Source organism: Neofelis nebulosa, chromosome 3 (assembly GCF_028018385.1).
Source record: "Neofelis nebulosa isolate mNeoNeb1 chromosome 3, mNeoNeb1.pri, whole genome shotgun sequence".
Taxonomy (NCBI): domain Eukaryota; kingdom Metazoa; phylum Chordata; class Mammalia; order Carnivora; family Felidae; genus Neofelis; species Neofelis nebulosa.
The window spans coordinates 145,184,702-145,204,504 of NC_080784.1; the positions used below are offsets into that span (position 1 = coordinate 145,184,702).

Sequence of the window (19,803 nt, forward strand, 5' to 3'; positions counted from 1 at the left end):
CACAAAAGATGAGTAAACCTTCATTAGATAGGAAAACAAAAATTGTACACTCCTGCCCACAGCCACTACCATACACAAATTCACAATCTCACACTCGGACCTATATCCTTCTGGTACTCAAAATCTCATGTTGGTAATTGGCCACGAGAGATGTGGGACTTTGGAAGGTAGTTTCACAGCATCAGAAATACCTAGATCTAATTCCCATTTGTTCTCTGCCCGAGTCCAGCCCAGCTCAGCTCAAGCTCAACAAAGCCTTGTGCTGCTCATCCCTTCTATTAAAAACCCGGGACCCATCTGTGTAGCAGACAGAATGAAGCCAAGAGTAATGAATAGAGTGGACAATCCAGCAGCAGATGCTGGAATGTGTGTAAAGCACCTGTGTTCATGTAACATATGAATGTGTATGTACAATGTACATAGACCTTATGGGAGTAAAAAAGGGAATATTTATGTATATATGACATACATATGTGAAATATATGTATGACATATTTATGAAATAGATACAGTAAAATATATTCCCTCCTCTCTTTTAGTTGAAATTATATTGATAAAATAGATGATATGGGATGTAAGAATAAAGGAAGAAGATATATTCCAGGGTTTTGAATGACAGGGGTTCTCAGAGGACTCAGCTGTGGTCAGGGGCATCATCTATCTTTAGTTAATGCAGCTAAAAGAGTATAGTCAACTTTGCCCAAAGTTGAACTAAATATTCATCAACAAAATGAATAGAACCAAAAGGGGACAGATCAAAATGAAAAAAAAAGTTCTGAGTTCTGCCACTAAAAATATTATGACAGAACTGAGTTATTATAACAGCAAACAAGGATTACATATATATATACATATATATACATATTTACATATATATATACATATATAAGGATTATATATATATATATATATAAACAAGGATTATATATAATCTTTGGCAAGAGGAATATATATGTGTGTGTATACACACACATCACATTTATATATATATCACATAATTATCATATATATCACATAATTATACTTGTGCTTAAGTGCATTTATATATGTTATAAAATCTATAATATGTGCAATTATGTTATCATATAAAATATTATCAACATATTGTATATTTCACACATGTAAGTATGCAAATGTACATTTATGTGACCCTCTCATACAGATTAGGCAGTTATAAGTACATAAATGTGTATAACTATGGTAAATATATCTCACAGGCCTCTTATTGATGCTCAAAGCTAAAGGAGATATTTCATCCAGTCTTTTTTTTAACTTTTATTTATTTTTGAGAGACAGAGAGAGATAGAGCATGAGTGAGAGGGGCAGAGAGAGAGGGAGACACAGAATCTGAAGCAGGCTCCAGGCTCTGAGCTGTCAGCACAGAGCCCAACATGGGGCTCGAACCCACAGACTATGAGATCAGGACTTGAGCCAAAGTCAGATGCTTAACCGACTGAGCCACCCAGGCACCCCTCATCCCAGTTCTGTAATGGAGTCTTTTCACCCTTCTCTCCTCACACTCTAGACTTCCCCTCACATTTAACTTTGAAACCAGTCTGCATCTGAGTTTTGTCAATATATTTATTTGCCAGTAAGTATAAGCTATTGTTAGTTGTATCATTCATGGGAAAAAAGAAATCCAGTGTCCCATCTCCCAACCTTCTGACCATCTTGGCTGCACGGCTTCCTAAAGACTCATGGGATGTGCACACAGAGGGCCCTGAATAAACACATGACTTAACAGCTATGACTTTGGCAGCATGACTAGCTGTTTTCTTGCTGTGGTGACAGGGCTGGTCTGGACACAGAACTCTGGGCTCTGAGGCCCTTCTGCTAAAAATGGTCCACTCTGCCAACCTCCCACCCCACCCATGTTGCAACTGGCCTTCCAAAGGTGGCCGCTCCAAGTGGGAGGCAGCTGGGGCTAGCTTTACAAGTTAAGAGAGGAGAAACTAGATGAGGGGTGAGAGAAAGTGGGAAAAATACAAAGATATTGGTGGGCCCCTGGGAAGTGAACATTTGTCCTAGTCTGTTTCCACACAAGGCTGACCCACACAGGCTAATTCCTATTGTGAATCTCAGCTCCATTTTGTCCTGACCCGAGCCATAGCTCTCTGTCCTTAGATGTGGAAGTAAGACACTCAAAGACTTCCTAGTGACTTCAGAGTATTTGAGTAACAGAGTTTGCAAGATACATGCCCTGCACATAGACCCCTTCCACTTTGCCTCCGTTAAGGCCAAACTCCAGACAGGTGAGTCGGCAGGAAGACAGCACCTCTGACAGCAGAAACCAAATAGGTAGAATAAAAAAAGCAAAAGCCAAATCCTATCTCTGGGCCTTTGTCTAGGGAAAAGCATGCCCTTCCTTCCAGGAACCTGAGTCCTGGTATGAGAAGTACTAATGACCCTTGAACATTGCTACAGGGGTTGGGGGCACCAACCCCCCACGCAGCTGAAACTTCGTGTATAAGCTTTGACTCCCCAAAGACTTTACCAATAGCTTACTGTTGACCAGAAGCCTTACTGATAACATAAACAGTTGATTAACATAGATTTTGTGTATTATATTTATTATAGACTGTCTTCTTACATTAAAGTAAGCTAAAGAAAAAATGTTATTAAGAAACTCATAAGGAAGAGAAAATATGTTTACAGTAACATACTACATTTATCAAAAAAAAAAAAAAATCATGTGTAAGTAGACCACAGTTTAAGCCTATGTCGTTCAAGACTCAACCATATTTTGCTTTGGAGAGGGTGCTGACTCTGCCCTATCAACAACCGGGAGCCCCTCAGCAAGCCTTTCTGAAATGACCCTTTACTCACACTCGGCATCCTGTAGCCCCTGCTTAGAATGAAATCCTTAAAGGCAATTGTTCCATGAAGGTCTGCAAGTAACTCCCCCTAAAAGAGGAATCACATGTAAAAAAAAAAAAAAAAAAAAAAAAAAAAAAAAAAAAGTCAGCTGTCAGAAGCTTGATTTCATTCTTGTCCTAATTAAAAGCATTTAAGCTCTTTATGAAGTACCTTATTTTAAATCACTTCCTCCTCATCTGGGAGTGTATGTGTGGATAATGTTCTCAAATCAGTGAATATAAAGGCTTTCAAAAGATGTCCAACTTTCTCTCCTTTCTCTACCATTGTATTAAAGATAAGCAATACAGTTTAGCAATTAGACAATTATTAAGTCAAGATGTCTGGAATCTAACCTTTTTGAGATTAATAAGTATGATACTGTGATTTTTATTTTTATATTTTTTTAATGTTCATTTATTTATTTTGAGAGAGAGAGCACGTGGATAAGCAGCAGAGGGGCAGAGAGAGAGAGAGAGAGAGAGAGAGAATCCCAAGCAGTCTCTGTGCTGTTAGCACAGAGACTGATGTGGGGCTCCATCCCACGAACCATGAGATTGTGACCTGAGCTGAAATCAAGAGTTAGACGCTTAACCAACTGAGCCACCCAGGCACAATACTGTGATTTTCTTTTCTTTTTTTTATTATGATTTTTTTAATTTTTTTTAAAATTTACATCCACATTAGTTAGCATATAGTGCAATAATGATTTCAGAAGTAGATTCCAGTGATCCATCCCTTATGTATAATACCCAATGCTCATCCCAACAAGTGTCTTCTCTAATGCCCTTTACCCATTTGCCCATCCCCCCACCCACAACCCCTCCAGCAACCCTCAGTTTGTTCTCTGTATTTAAGAGTGTCTTATGTTTTGTGTCTCTCCTTGATTTTGTATTATTTTTACTTCCTTTCCCTTATGTTTACCTGTTTTGTATCTTAAATTCCTCATATGAGTGAAGTCATATATTTGTATTTCTCTGACTGACTTCGCTTAGCATAATACCCTCAAGTTCTATCCACATAGTTGCAAATGGCAAGATTTCATTCTTTTTGATAGCTGAGTACTACTCCATTGGACAATATTGTGATTTTTAATAAGAAATATATCTGGTCTTCTTCCCATTCGCGGCACAGAGCTCCTAAAACCATGGCAATTTCCAACTAATAAGAGCCACAAAGATGAAAGGAGAATTTTGTGTTCTTCACAGCTAGCCCCTTTTAGTCACAACAGAGTTTATTTTAATGAAGTGATTTTTGGAAAGTCCCTCAATAGCCACAGGATGGGGTCAGGTTGCCAGAGGAAACAACCACGTATTGGAACTTTTGACTCCACCCTGAAATCTCTGGCTGAATTAATCACTGGTGACCAATGATTGAAACAACCATTCCTACTTATGAAAGCCTCCATAAAAACCCAAAAGGATAGGGTTCAGAGAACTTCCAGCCTGGTGAGCATGTGGAGATTTCAGGAGGGTGGTGTGCCTGGCTAGGGCACAGAAGCTCTGCGCCCTTTTTCATATACCTCGCTCTGTGCATCTGGCTATTCTTGAGTTATATCCTTTTATAATAAAGCCATAATCTGGTAAGTTGTTTTCCTAAGTTTTCGAGCAGATGATAGAACCTGAGGAGGAGGTGTGGGGGAATCCCAGCTGAATGGTCAGAAGCACAGGTGATAATCTCAATTTGTGATTGTGAGGGCAGTGTTGCAAGACTGAGCCCTTAACCTGTGGGGTCTGATGCAAACTCCAGGTAGAGTGTCGGAAATGAGTTAAGTTGGAGGACACCCAGCTGATGTCTGGTGAATCAGAGAATTGCTTGGGGGTGAGGGGGGAAACTGGATACATTTGGTGACCAGAACTGAGAGTAGTAGAGGAAGAAACAGGAGTGTTTTTCCCACAGGACAAATAGCCACAATTTTTAGATGTTAAAAAAGAACAACAGCCCCAACAAGGAGTCACTTCTGTTAAGCCCCAGCCAGATTTAACACCTAACCTAACTGCCATTTCAGCCTCTCCCAGGAGTGGGATTTTAAGCCAGTCAGTCTGGAATTTCCTGATGAGCACTAGTGAGGTACTCTGCATAAGGACCCCAGCCCCTCCCTCTAAGGAAGGTGACCTTACCTAAAACAATCCTTTCTTTTCTTTTGCTAATAACTTCCTTATCCTGCCCTATTTCTGCCTATAGAAGCCTGCCATTTTGTGCAAGTCCTTGGAGCACACTTCTGTCTGTTAGATGGGATGCTGCCCAATTCATGGATCACTGAATAAAGGCAATTAGATCTTCAAATTAACTTGGTTGAATTTTTGTTCTCTGACGGTTTGGTGGCAGCAGGGGGACCAAAGGAGACTTCCAGTGGCTTTGGGGAACAACAAGAAACAGACATGGTGCCTGAGAACACTTCATTCTCTTGCTGCTTCTGAGGGCCATTGGTCACTTGGTTTCAGTTCTGAGCTCCACTCCCTGCATCAAGCTAGTGATCTAACTGGCTTTCCACATTTCCCTTCCACTGGAAAGCCCCGCCCTTGGTTCTATCACCAGATCCATGTTGGGAACTGCTTGGTGGCAGCTATAGTTCCCCATTTGTTTGGGATCAGTCCACAGTCCCTATACTTTCAGGTCTGCTGGTTCAATCCTTTTTCTAATCTCCAGATTCCACACAGGGAACTCTAGTGGTTATGGGTCAGAGTTGGACTGGGTCCAACTTCAAAACCAGACTGGGTCTGATTTGGGATTGGACTGGGTCCAATTTCAGCTGCTCTGGGCCTGACTTGGGCTGGATGGGTCCAGGGGAGGCCTCAGGTATTAAGTATTAAATAAGGGCTAGTTGCTAATAATAATCTCAGAAGCTGAGCAGAAAAGATTGGTGGGGTGGGGTTGAGCATTTAAAGGTTGTTACAGTGCTTGCCACTTTAAGAGGACTTCTGTGATAGGCAATCTGAGTATCAATCTAGCTCCAAGAAACCCAAAGACCTGCTAGCTAAAAGAAATGGGATCCTTTATATCCAGAGATCCACCTCCCCACATGCTTATCTATTTTAATGTCTGAGAACTATGGTCCCAGAGACTGCAGATATCTAGCAAAATGGCAAAATTTTACTAAAAATAACCTAGAGTAACAATGGTCATTATGGGGAACATTCTAATTAGACAAGATCACTTATTTTGAAAATGCTCTTGAGAGGGGTGCCTGGGTGGGTCAGTTGGTTAAGCATCCAACTCTTGATTTCGGCTCAGGTCATGATCTCACGACCCCGAGATCAAGCCCTGCTGCATCGGGCTCTGTACTTACAGTATGGGGCCTGCTTGGGATTTTCTCTCTCCCTCTCCCTCTGCCCCTCCCCCTTTCATGCTCTCCCTCCCTCCCTCTCTCTCAAATTAAATAAACATTTTTTAAAAAGGGAAAAAAGCACTTGAGGGCAAGAGGATCCAAGTTGAACACACAGAATGGGATGCTTACTTTAGTTGGTATGCAGACGTCTCCACAAGGTTTGAAGATTCCAAAATAGCCTCATTAAAAGACTTGGTTACAAAAAGCCAGTGAAAAATTAAAGACACTAGAGGTACAGAAAACAAAAGACCACAGGACTGATGTAACTCCTACTGCTCCCCCATCCTTTTTCACCTGACAACTCATGTTTTACTAATCCTCTGTCTGAACATCCTTTCCACTCTTAAGAGACTATTGGACAGTTACCAGTTTCCTTTTAAAATAAAACTACCTGGGGGGGGGGGGAGGGGGCTGAGTGGCTCAGTCAGTTAAGGGACCAACTCTTGATCTCGGCTCAGGTCATGATTTCACAGGTGGAGCCCCACATCAGGCTCCACAATGACAGCTCAGAGCCTGCTTGGGATTCTCTCTCTCCCTCTCTCTCTGCCCCTCTCCTGCACATTCTCTCTGGCTCTCTGGCTCTATCTCTCTAAGTAAATAATACACTTTAAAAAATAAATAAAATTAAAATAAAATAAAACTACCAAGGTTGCAAACAAATTTCTCAGTTATCTTTTATCTCTTGGTCAACGACTGAACATTTAATGGCTGTAATTAAAGAAATTCCTAAATCTAGGGAGGAAGCCTGAAAGTTTTTTGAAGAATCTGAGTCCTTATCAGTGCCTATGACACCAAGATGCCAGGTCTTTATCAGCATGTAAACATGTGAAGCCCAAAAATGGATGCAGTCAGCAAGACAGCAAAACCCCATGGATGATATTCAAGCTCTTTGGTCTTCAACATCTCAGGGATTAGAAAACGCTCACAAAATAGCAGCTGAGCTGTTACACATTCCTAGGTATAACTAAGCCTCTCCCTAAATCACCTCAATAACCATTAAAGCCTGAGGTGTCAAACCCATAGAAGACCCAATTGCTCAGGGTTAATCATTCCCTGTACCAGTTCCTGCAACAGCTGCCCAGTCTTGCAAGTCTAGAAACCTAATGGACCGGGATACTGATTTTTTTTCCAGGATTTGAGACCTATTAATAAGACATTTATTCCCCATCTCCCAGTCATTCCAAACCTGAACACCCCTTTGTCACAAGTTCTGCCAGACTCAAAATGGTCCACTACCGTGGACCTCTGTTTAGCCTTTTTCAACATCCTTGGAGACCCCAGTAACCAGTATCTATTTGCCTTACTTGGAACTATCAACACTATACCTGGACAATCATGCCTCAAGAGTTCATTGAGGCTCTTTCTCACCTCTCTAGAGCACTTCACCCAGGGTTAAGCACACTCCAGTTCCAAGGGAAATCAACCCTTTTACAATATATAGAAGACCTCTTGCTATGCTCAGCTACTAAAGAGGAATCCATAAAAGATTCCATTTATTTGCTACAGCAGTTAGCTGAAAAGAGACACAAAGTCTCTAAGAAAAAATTATAATTATCTCTAGACATTGTTCATTACCTGGGTCATTATCTAAGCCCTGGAGGAATTCAGCTGTCTCCCAAAAGAATTGTTAATCCAGGAATTTCTGCCAACTAGGTGACAGATTTGTGGATTACTAGGCTTGGCTTGTTACTGCAGCCTATGGACTCCTAAATTTTCTCTATTAGCTATCCAACTCTAGGAACTGACTAAAATTTCAGTCCCTGAACACTTTCCTTGGGAAGACAAACAGGAACAGACTTTTAGGAGACTAAAGCAAGAGCCTTAAGAACTGCCTGCCCTGGGGTCACCTAACTATCCAAAACCTTTCACCTTATTTGTGCAGGAAAGGGATAATCAAGCCCTGGGAATGCTCACACAAGAGCATGGTAATAAACGTAGACCTATTGCCTCGTACAGTACACAACCTGATTGAATTGCTCATGCCTGTGTAGCCATCTTAAGGCTACAGTCACAGTTGCAAAGCAAGTATAACCCTCATCAGATCTGACCCTAGGAAATGATGTTTCCTTGCAAACTTCACCCACTGTCCAAAGTCTTCTTAACTCAGAATTGACAACATTTCTTGCAAGTAGACTAACTTCTTATGAGATCCTTCTGCTTTCACCAATCTGTGTCTTAAACTTTGCAACACCTTTAGGGCGCCTGGGTGACTCAGTTAGTTAAGCATCCAACTCTTGATTTTGGCTCAGATAGTGATCTCACAGTTCATGGGATCAAGCTCCACATCAGGCTCTGTGCTATCAACACAGAGCTTGGGATTATCCCTTTTTCTCTTCCCCTTCCCCACTTGCACTCTCTTTCTCTCTCAAAATAAATAAATAAACTTAAAAAAAACTATTAAACTTTGCAACACCCTTAATCCTGCTATGTTACTACCTCTATCTGAAGGAGGCAAATCCATGACTACAGGGTACTAATGTCCCATTTTGTGATACCATGTCCTTATGGATGAGATACTCCTTTACTCCTGATCTAACCTTTGTGATGGGTCATACTGTAGAAATGAAAAAAAATGGATTTCTAGGCTGGCTGTGCTGTTACTACCGAACATGACCTACTCGAAAGAGGAAATATTTCATAAGCTACATCCATGCAACAAGCAGAGCTCCACGCCCTTTCCAGAGCATGCCAATTATCAGAAGGACAAACTTAAAATACTGATAGCCAGTATGCCTTGGGGGTCATCCATGAGTCAGGGATATTACAGAGAAAAAGGGGCTTTCTTATGTCCTCTGGGACTCAGTCAAAAATGTACAAGTAAATGATCTTCTTACTGCTATCCTCTCACCTCCTGAAATTGCTGTCATCAAAATTGAGGCTCATACTGAAAGATTGAACCTGAGTGTCAGGCAAATGCCCCAGCTGACTTTCATGCAAAGGCAACAGCAAAAAAGTCTATAAATATTGTGGCACATATGGATGAAATCCATTCTGCTTCTGCAAAAAAACAAAAACAAAAAGAAACAAAAAACAAAAACAAAAAAAAACAACCCCTCATTGCCAGATTTTTCCATCCTAATGTCCTTGTAACATGGCAATAGTCTGCTCCGGAGTCAGAAATTAAGATGGGTAAGCAAGGGCTGTAAATTAAATGAACAGTTGGGGCCATGGGAAACCCAAGACAGCTGCTTGGCTCTTCCTGGATCCCTGACAAACCCCACTTTTTGGTTTTTGCATTACTAAACCCACCACTGGGCATTTAAGATGAACTCAAATTATGAATTGACATTGGGGGAGAGACTTCTATAAAATTGCAAAAAGAGTCTGCAGCAATCTGACCTGCCAAGTCCATAATCCTAGAAAAACTATTTTTGTCTTCAAAGACCTCAGACCTCCTCCCTCTGGACCCTTTGAACAGCTGCAGCTGGACTTCATTAAACTGCCACTTCATGTGGGTTTCAGTATGTTCTTGTCACTGCACTTGTGTGTTGTAGATTCCTTGAAGCCTTCCCCTGCTGCAAGGGTGATGCCCTCACAGTACAAAGACACTGTCAGAGAATATGTTTCCCATTGGGGGATAGCTTCCACAATCTCCAGTGATCAAGTACCCATTGCCAAGTACCCATTTGACTTGACATATCATGTGAGGCTTAATGAAAACCTTGCTGACTTTTTGGAATTATCATTGTCTTTATCACCCTGACTCATCAGGCAAGGTTGGGAGAACTAATGGGATCCCCAAACTTAAAATTTCTAAACTGGCTGAAATCACTGGGCTCCCCTGGCTGACGGTATTGCCTTTGGTCTTCCTGACTGTTTGCAGCACCCCCTTTGGGAAACATAAACTCACTCCTCAGGATCTGGTCACCAGCAGACCAATGTCTTATACAACCTTCGGCTGATCCCTTGTTGTCTCATGCTAGTATGACCAGCTACTGTCTTTACTGTCTGATGCTTAAGCCTATCATCAACAGATTAAAGAAGACTTCCCTGATCCCAATTCAAGGGATCCTGTTGGTCAGTCTAGAGCCTGGTGATTGGGTACTCTAGAAGCATCATCAGAGGAAGACAACCCTTGAGCCCCATTAGAAGGGATCTTACCAAGTACTCCAGACCACTGACATTACTACAAAACTAGAGGGCATTGAGCCCTGGACACACAACTCACAGCTAAAGAAACCTCCACTTGAAATCTGGTCCTGTACAGATGCTGGAGACGTTCGAATCACATTGATGAGGAAGAGAAGTATCTGGTACCAAAGTAGACTGCTTCTACCCAAAACACTGGGTAGTCAACATTTCATAATTTGACTAAACATGAAACCCCTTCTTCTTCTATTTCTTTTCATTACTCTAACATTGGCCAGGAAAGATAATTCTATCATCTGTCTCTCCCAGTCCATTGCTAAGGGAGGCAAACTTTCAGATTTGTCAAACTGGATTTGTCATCATGCAAGAGACAAGAGACCCACTGGCCCTCCCTGTGACTAATTTCTCTTATATTCCCAATGTCACCACAAACTACAGTTGACCCCTGCTCAGAAGTAGACACATTTACCTATGTGAATCTTCATACATTTGCACCCCCACATTCCCATGATTATCAAGATCAGATCTGCCCCCACTCACCAAGAGATCTCAGCAGCAGCACCCATCTTTGTAAGGCACTTAGGATGACTTTTTATTTCAGGCTAGGTGATTCTCTTCCCATATGCACTAAAAACCTGACTGACCTCTGGTTTAGGAACAAATACAAATCAGACTATGACCAGAGACTTCTCCTTAACTCTTGGGGACATTGCAGATTCCATTGCTAAGACACGAGCTGCCCAGGAAAGATCCGTAGACTCTCTGGCCAAAGTCGTTCTTGATAACAGGATTAGCTTTTAGCTGAGCCAGGAGGTGTCTGTGCTGTGGCCAACACCACATGCTGTACCTGGATTAACACTTCTTGGGAAGCTGAAACTCAGTTACATAACATCACCGAGCAAGCCACTTGGCTTCAAAGGGTGACTCTTACTGCTGGGTCGTTCTCCGTTCTCCGATTAGTTGGGTCTCAGGAACCATGGCTCCAAAGAGCACTCCAAACAGTGGGAATTAGCCTGCTTAGAATTTTCAGAACAATCCCCCTGGTGTGTTCCAGTCTCTCAAAAACTCCAAATGCATGTTTATAGCTGCTAATCACCAAGCAAATGATCTCCTTAAGGCTGGAACATCAAAAAAGGGACAAAGAGAATGACTGACTAAAAAATTGTGAGCCTGAAGTCATGACCTGTAAATGCCACAGAGATTCATGAAAAAAACAGGATCCACAAAAGCTTTGAGAACTACAGAGCACTAACTGAGATTGGCACTAATACCTTATATTTTGATCACACCTCTCAGTTCAGCTGACAGTTTCATGAAAAGGAAGGGCATTGTTAAAAAGAAACAAATGGAGGGGTGTCTTGGTGGCTCAAACGTCCCACTCTTGATCTTGGCTCAGGTCACAATCTCACCATTTGTGAGACTGAGCCCTGCTTTGGGCTCTGCACTGACAGAGTGTGGGATTCTCTCTCTCCCTCTCTCCCTGCCCCTCCCCTCCCTGCTCACTTGTGCTCTCTCTCTCTCTCTCTCTCCCTCCCAAAATAAATAAATAAACTTAAAAAGAAAAAGAAGCAAACGGAGTCACTTACATTAAGTGCCACCAAGATTTAATACCTAATCTAATTGCAGTTTCAGCCTCCCCCAGGAGTGGAATTTTAAACCCATTAGTCTGGAATTTCCAGATCAGCACTAGTGATGTACTCTGCATAGGACCCCGTGCTTCCACCTTAGAAAGGAGACCTTGCCGGAACAATCTTTTCTTTTGCTGATAATTTCCTTGACCCAGCCCATTTCTGCCTATAAAAGCCTTCCATTTTATACAGCTCTTTGGAGCACCCTTCTATTTGTTAGGTGGGATGCTGCCCAATTCACGAGTCATTGACTAGAGCCAATCACACCTGTAAATTCACTTGATTGACTTAAACTTCAAAGGGCATGATAATCAGAAAAGATTTGATGCAGTCCCAACATCTTTGGGGCATTCACATATCTTTTTGGTTTTACCTTTCATTTATTTGAATTTGAAAATTGGATGGATAAGTTTATGTCATTGTAATTCAGTTCTTTAAAACCATTTCACCTTCCAAATGAACTCTGTCAAGAACATACCAAAGTCATGTGTTCCCAGCAAGATAGCCAAGTCCTCATAGTGACTGTCCCCTCCCAACATCCTGTCACTCCTGTGTCTTGTGAATTGGGATGCTATAGTCAAGTGGCACCAACCAAAGTTAACGGGAAATTCAATCTTCAGGAAGTACAAAAGTGTGATTTATAAACATCATTAGAGAACAATCCCGTTGTTTTGACTCCTCCCTATGTCTAAGCTGCCTGGTAAACAATCTTTTACTGTAATATATAACTGAATTTCCAAAATTTAAACATTACTTCTTTTTCATGAACTGACTGTCACCGTTGTGGCAAACATCTTTACTCGTGTTCACCATCAAAATGGAATAATTTTGCAAAATTCCTTACGCCTTTAAGAATTAGTCTTTAAGAACATATTTCTAAAAAGAGAACTTATAGACACCTTAAAACAAAAGTTTTGCATCTATTTTTGTTTTGCAATATTTGATTCATTGAGAATTATTCATTTATTCATTATTCATGTTTTGTTATTTTTTAAAGTGCAACTGAAACAGTTTTGTGTTATGTATTAAATTCACATGAACTTAGATACTTTGCTCAAAGACCATATGCCAAGAAATTCTACTGAACATTATTTACATTACTTTTTGGCTTCTGTAAGCATCTTGTGCTCATAAATTTGTGTCATGCCTTACATCTGAAAAATAAGAATTTCATATACACTACTAGAAAAGATAAAAGTGACCATCCTTCCTGCCTCAGCTGTCCAATCTAAAGGAAGCAATCGGTGAGTGATTACTGAATGAATGAGTCAGCACATCTGTATGGCATTTTGTTTTGAAGTGTTTTCACATCATTATCTGGGGAAAGTTTTGGACCTGTCATAAAAGAGAAGGGGTCACAAATATTCTTATCAGAGTTCTATTCAGGTGTCATGTCACTATTTCCAAATTTCCAGGACTACAATGAGTATCTTCTGTCTGTGAGGCATGTACACAAGGCTGGGCAGGCACAGAGTTTATTTGCAGTAAAATTAGAGCACATACTTGTTATGTGTGTCTGTTGCTTTGCAATATCAATTGGTGCTTATTAACCTTTACCCCTTTTCTCCTAGACAGGTCCTGCAACTCTGGGAATTGCATAAAGAAGCTTCCTCAATGCAGTTTTGAACTCTTTAACAGGCACCCACTGCTGACATAAAAACCAGCTTCACATGTATTTACTCAAAGAGAACCCATGATGTTATATCCACTCTGAGTACTGGGGTGGTCCTACCAGGTCACACCACCCTTTGAACAGCCAATTTATCCATAGAATCCATTGTTCCAAGAATGCTAGGTATATGATGAATGGTTGCCCCATCTTTTGAGACATTGTGTCTACCATAAAGCCAGGAGATTTCAAGTCTTACTTACTACACATATAATGTGTATATGTGTAACCTCATAGAATGGCTTGGCTTTCTCATTGCCGAGTTCAATACGCAAGCAGTAAGACCTTCTGGAACCTCTGTTCCACCCAGAACTCTAACTTCACCATGAGATGGCAATCAGATGATCAAATCTCAGCACATACACATACCCGTTCCTGCAGCTCCTTTTTAAAATTCTCATCTTGAGCTTTACATGAGACCATAGGGTCAACCAAAGGTTCATCTGCTCTTTGCTTTTTCCACAACTTGGTGTTCAGGTACCAGGCTCCATACTTCATCTTCACATACTTTGGCTTATAAGAATTCTACAGAAAATAACATAATTCCCAACTTCATTAGGTTTTTTTATGTTTGTCACTTCAATAAGTCTAAGATTTAGCTTATGAAAGCAGTAGGATTTTTTTTAAGTTTATTTAGTTTGAGAGGGAAAGAGCGGGGGTGGGGGGTGGAGGCAAAAAGAGGGAGAGAGAGAATCCCAAGCAGGTTCCTTGCTGTCAGCACAAAGCCTGACATGGGGCTCGATCTCATAAATCATGAGATCATGACCTGAGCAGAAATCAAGAATCAGACGCTTAATGGACTGAGCCACTCAGGTGCCCTGAAAGCAGTAGCATTTATATTTAGCTTATGATTGATCCTTGCTTTATTTTTTTTACAGAAACTTTATGAAGTTTCTGTATGCTTTGACTTACAAAGGTATCATGAAAGTTTCATAATTGAGAAAATAATGTAATGGTTAAGCATGGCCTTTGCATTTAGACAAACCCGGGTTTAAATCCAGCCTCCCCTACTTAGTAGCTATGAGTCTGTGGGCAAATTAGTTAATTCTCCATCTGCAGAATGGAGACAATAGTATCCATCCATAAGGTTGTAGGAAACATTAAAGGAGAAAGTTATGTAAAGCAGCTAGAAATCATATAAAAATCACATATTTCACTGAAGGGGTAATGACCTTAAACAATACTTAGTCAACCAAAATAATGAGTTATAGACTTACTATGCGCCCAGCACCATGCTTAACCTTATAAATGCTATACTACTTTTCATCAAAATGCTATCCAACAACAGCAACAACAATAACAAAATTGCTATCTAACACCAATCTCTTGCCTCTGATTGGAAGAGAGAAAGAGGAGGGAGAATAGATGTCATTCCTTTCTTTCTCCCTTTCCTCAGTAGTGCAGGAAGGATGTAAAGAGATCTGTTGGATCATAGCCTGACAGTGTAGATGTAATACCCACAATGTCTCATAACAAAAAGGGGTTTAACTCTTGAGCAAGGCAAATATGAAACCACCAAGATTCTGCTCCTCTCTATTCTCACTCACATTTAAACCTGAGGCACAGGGGCGCCTGGGTGGCTCAGTCGGTTAAGCATCCAACTTCACCTCGGGTCATGATCTCGCGGTCTGTGAGTTCAAGCCCCGCGTCGGGCTCCGTGCTGACAGCTCAGAGTCTGGAGCCTGCTTCGGATTCTGTGTCTCACTCTCTGCCCCTCCTCTGCTCTTACTCTGCCTCTCTCTCTCTCTCTCTCAAAAATAAATAAACATTTTTAAAAAATGTAAAAAACCTGAGGCACAATGTGTGGGTCATTCTAGAGTCAGGTCAGATCGTCTTTCTGAAGCAGAGAGGATGGGACAGTGCAGAGGGAAGGGAAGTCCCTTCTCAGAGCTGGATTCAGCACTTTGATCCCTCCGTTTCAAGCATACTGTTGAAAAATTGCAACCACCTCACAACACTCCTTGTCTCCCTTCCCTGTGTCATTTCTCTTCACAGTACAGATCATTTCATATGCTATATATTCTTCTCATTGCTTGTCTCACCTCTCATCTTTCAAAATGTAAGCCTCAGAGATTCTTCGCAGATACAACCCCCTGGGCATCTAGAGTAATACTTATGACATAATAGGTGCTCAACAAATATTTGTGGTTTTTTTTTAAATTTTTTTAACGTTTATTTATTTTTTGAGAGACAGAGACAGAGCATGAGCTGGGGAGGAGACAGAGATGGGGGGAGCGGGGAGCGGGGAGTCACAGATTCTGAAGCAGGCTCCAGGCTCCGAGCTGTCAGCACAGAGCCTGACCCGGGGCTTGAATTCATGAACCACGAGATCATGACCTTAGCTAAAGTCAGACGCCTGACTGAGCCACCCAGGCACCCCATTATTTGTTGAATGAAAATTGGGTTGCTCAAGTTTGGCATCATTGACACTTTGAGCTGGATAGTCCTTTGTTGGGGGGTTGGGGAGGGGGCTGTCCTGTGCACTGTAGGAACTTCAGCAGCCTCTCTGACCTCTCCTCACTAGATGCCAGTAGCACTGCCTCCCCCAAACTGTGACAACGAAAAATATCATCTGCAGACATGGCCAAATAACCCCAGGTGGGAAGGGAGGCAAAATCACCCTCAACTGAGAATCACTGAATAAACGGAAGGCAGGAAGGAGAGAGAAGAAAAACATTAAAAGGAGGGGATGAAATCTATAGTACAGATATGAGTTCTGAAATATGTTATGCTGTTGGGTGACTGGTAATCATTCAAGACTCAGCACAAACGTGATTTCTTCTGGGAGGCTTTAACTGAATCCCTCCCTCAGCCCGTGCTTGGTGAAATTGATTACTTCTTCCCATGTCTTCTATGAACCATGACCGTATGCCATGACAGTTCATCATTTGCCTGTTGACCCAACTAAGCTGTAAGCTCCTTAAGTGCAGGAAACAGGCCTTCATGTCAGCTTCGTTTGTCCCCAGCACTTCTCGGCACATGGCAGTGGATACTCAGAAATGTTTGTTGAAGGACTGTACAGACAAATGGGTGGATTAACATCCGGGGGAAAAGGAGATGCAGAATAGAGGCACAGACTGCTGTGAGAGATCAGAAGTAAGAATAAAGTAATGTCAACCTGAAAAATCTCCATAGAAAAGCTGGCATACGACCTGTGTCTAAAGGAAGATATAAGAAAGTGGACGTGAAAGAGGGGCACTTCAGACAGAGAATACTGTGAGCAAAAGTAAGGTAGTGGGAAAGCTCAGAGTTTTAAAGACCAAAGAGGAGTGTAACAGGCCTGAGAGTATGTGGGGTAAAAAAAAAAAAAAAACAAAAACATGGGGATTTCCACTTCTGGGAGAGGGACCAGATTTACCCCTCCACGTGCTACTACCAGAAAACAGGAATAAATATGAATATAAATGTAAAAGCTTATAAGACACTAGACCTCAAAGAGCAAGGACAGGGATCCCTGACAGACAAGAAACAAACAAGGTAAGTCCCACAATTGTCCCAGCTCACTGTGTTGAGAGACTTTCCAGGCCACCGCACAGACAGACGCTCAGAGTTGAGGAGACAGAATTGAGAGTCCAGACCAAGGCAGTTACATTTTGCAGCAGAGGAACAGAATGTGAGAACTGCATAGAGAGGGAACTCCAGACGTTTGTAGAGGGTCTCCCTCAGCACATGTAGGGGAGGAAACGACCTGAGCACAGGGACAGAACCAACCAAAAGGATTAGAAGAAACAGTGCCTGACATGTACACAGAGCCAGGGACCGTTCCCTGGCCTGTTCCCTTCTGAGAAACCTAAAGATTCACAGGACGCTGGGTAGAAGAGACTGAAGGGTCTTCCCGCAATTGTAGAGAATTAGCTACGGACTGAACATCACTTCAACCCTTCCTAACAAATTTTAAAAGCCAAGACCCAAAAGGATCAAACTTTTCCAAATAACTTTAACCACATCCCAGAGCAAAACTCAAGTTTATAATAAAAATACCCTGCCCAAATAAGGTAAAATCCACAATGTCTGGCATCTACTAAAAAATCACCAGGCATACAGAGAGGCAAGAAAACATGATCCACAACGAAGAGATAAATCAATTCATGGCAACTCACATAGAACTGATGCAGATGTTAGAAGTGGCAGACAAGATCAAAAACAGTTATTATAACTGCATTCCTCATGTGTAAGATTAAGGAGAGACGTGGAAATGGTTTTTTAAACACTCAAGTCAAATTTCTTGAAATGAAAATTATAATGTATGAGATGAAAAACACACTACACAGGATCAGCGGCTGATTAGACATTGCAGAAAGAACAGATTAGAACATTTAAAGACAGCAGTAGCAACAGAGAAAAAGAAGAATCAAAACTGAACAGAAAAAGAAAAGCTTCACAGAGCAGCTGAGTTGGGAGACCACTCCATGCAGCGTAATTACACGTAATTGGAGTCTTTGGAGAGGGCAGGGGAGGGGCTGAGACAAAAAAATGTTTGAAGGAATAATGGTCAAGATGTCTCCAAATTTGATGAAAACTATAAACCCATGGATCAAAGAGGTCAACAAACCCCAAGCACAAGAAATATATACCAAGGTGTATATAATAATCACATCACCCACCACCAGTGGCAAAGAGAACATCTTTAAAGTCGCCACAGAACACACATCCAGAAAAACAAAGACAAGGAGGGCATCAGGTTTCTCACCAGAAACAATACAACCAAGACAGCAGAACACCATCTTTAAGGTACCAAAAAATAAAAATAAAAATAAAAAACTGTGAACCGAGCATTCTATACCCGCAAAAACATCTTTCAGAAGGAAGGCAGAATAAGGATATTTTCAGACATACAAAAGCTGAAGGATTCAATCACCAGCAGATCGACACTGGAAGCAGTGTTAAAGGAGGCCCTCCAGGCGGAAGGAAAGTGATACCATATGGAAACGTATTTGAACTTTTACATAGTGACCCTCTGTCTGCCAGTCAAAAGTTCAATTTTGGCAATAACCACCACAGTTTATAGAGCCGTGGTTGTGCAACTATTGTACATACAGGGAATTGAGCAATTTGATTCAGCACAGATTCAGGACAAGCTGTGGTTCAGACCTCAGGTGTGATGGACATGATTTGCTTGTCCAGCATCACTTTGCATTTTACCTTTTAGAAAGATGAGGTTGGGGTGGGGGTGGGGGTGCCTGGGTGGCGCAGTTGGTTAAGTGTCCAGCTCTTGGTTCTGGCTCAGGTCATGATCTCATGGTTCATGAGTTCAAGCTCCTCATCTGACTCCACACTGTCAGTGCTTTGGACTGCTTAGGATTCTCTCTCTCTCTCTCTCTCTCTGCCCCTCTCCTGTTTGTGCTCATGCTCTCTATCTCTCCCTTTCTCTCTCTCTCTCTCAAAAAAAAAAAAAAATAGAAATATGAGGGGGAAATGGGAAATTTAAAGTGCTGATATTAGTGCTGGAATGCATAGTTTTCATAAACCTTATACAACAGAACCAAGGATGGAAAACATCACCTTTGTAAAAACAGATCAGCTGACTGTATTCAAATACAAAGGACAAAGTTAATATGTTTATACGTTAGAAATATAGCTTCAAAGATTACATGTAAAAGACAGCGGGAAATTGGAGATAATATATTCTTTTTCACTTTCAGAGAAAGGAGCTTCTCCACTCTCACCACCACCCCCACCACCACTTAGGTACTTAAATCTGTTGTTGCACTGATACAATTTGATACGTGTGTATATGTATTTGCAGCTGTACATTGTGTAGAAAACTAGAAAAGAACTTGAGTCCATACTTCTTCCCTTAGGAACACAGAATGTTTTTTCTCCTCTGTTTCCTTCTATCTTCTCGGGCAAGAGGTATTGAAGAACTGAGCCATTTGTTAATAATCAGGCAAACATATGGTTAAGAGTAATGGTTTGTGGTCATTAAGACTCTCCCCAAAATTCAAGAATTCTTTACACAGAATAAACAACTTTCATGATCATTAATGGCAGCATTCAACTCTTGGATTAATAAACATTCATATATATTCCCATCAATTGTTAGGATTTCAACATATAAAACACAACAAGAGAAAGGATGTCAACCTATAAACACATAGAAATAACAATGATTATTCAGTTATTAACAATAATGCTGAATGGCATGCCTTGTTTGTATAAATGGCTTTATTATATATATTAAATATTCATTGATTTAACAAATATTTATTAAACACCAAAAAAAAAAAAAAATTCAA

The 19,803-nt window shown here is 41.1% G+C and overlaps 1 protein-coding gene across 2 annotated transcripts in view; it reads right to left on the minus strand.

Annotated features, from left to right (window-relative positions):
• Positions 1-19,803, minus strand: part of FAM47E (family with sequence similarity 47 member E) — a 36,833-nt gene that overhangs the window by 424 nt on the left and 16,606 nt on the right. Inside the window, exons 6-7 of one of the 2 annotated variants that reach the window (XM_058722234.1) lie at positions 13,937-14,092; positions 2,827-2,904 (exon numbers count right to left, since the gene is read on the minus strand). In XM_058722234.1, the coding sequence (XP_058578217.1) occupies positions 2,827-2,904; positions 13,937-14,092 (234 nt within the window). Of the gene's footprint in view, positions 1-2,688; positions 2,905-13,936; positions 14,093-19,803 lie in introns of those variants that run through there. The other variant, XM_058722233.1, reaches the window with a different exon arrangement.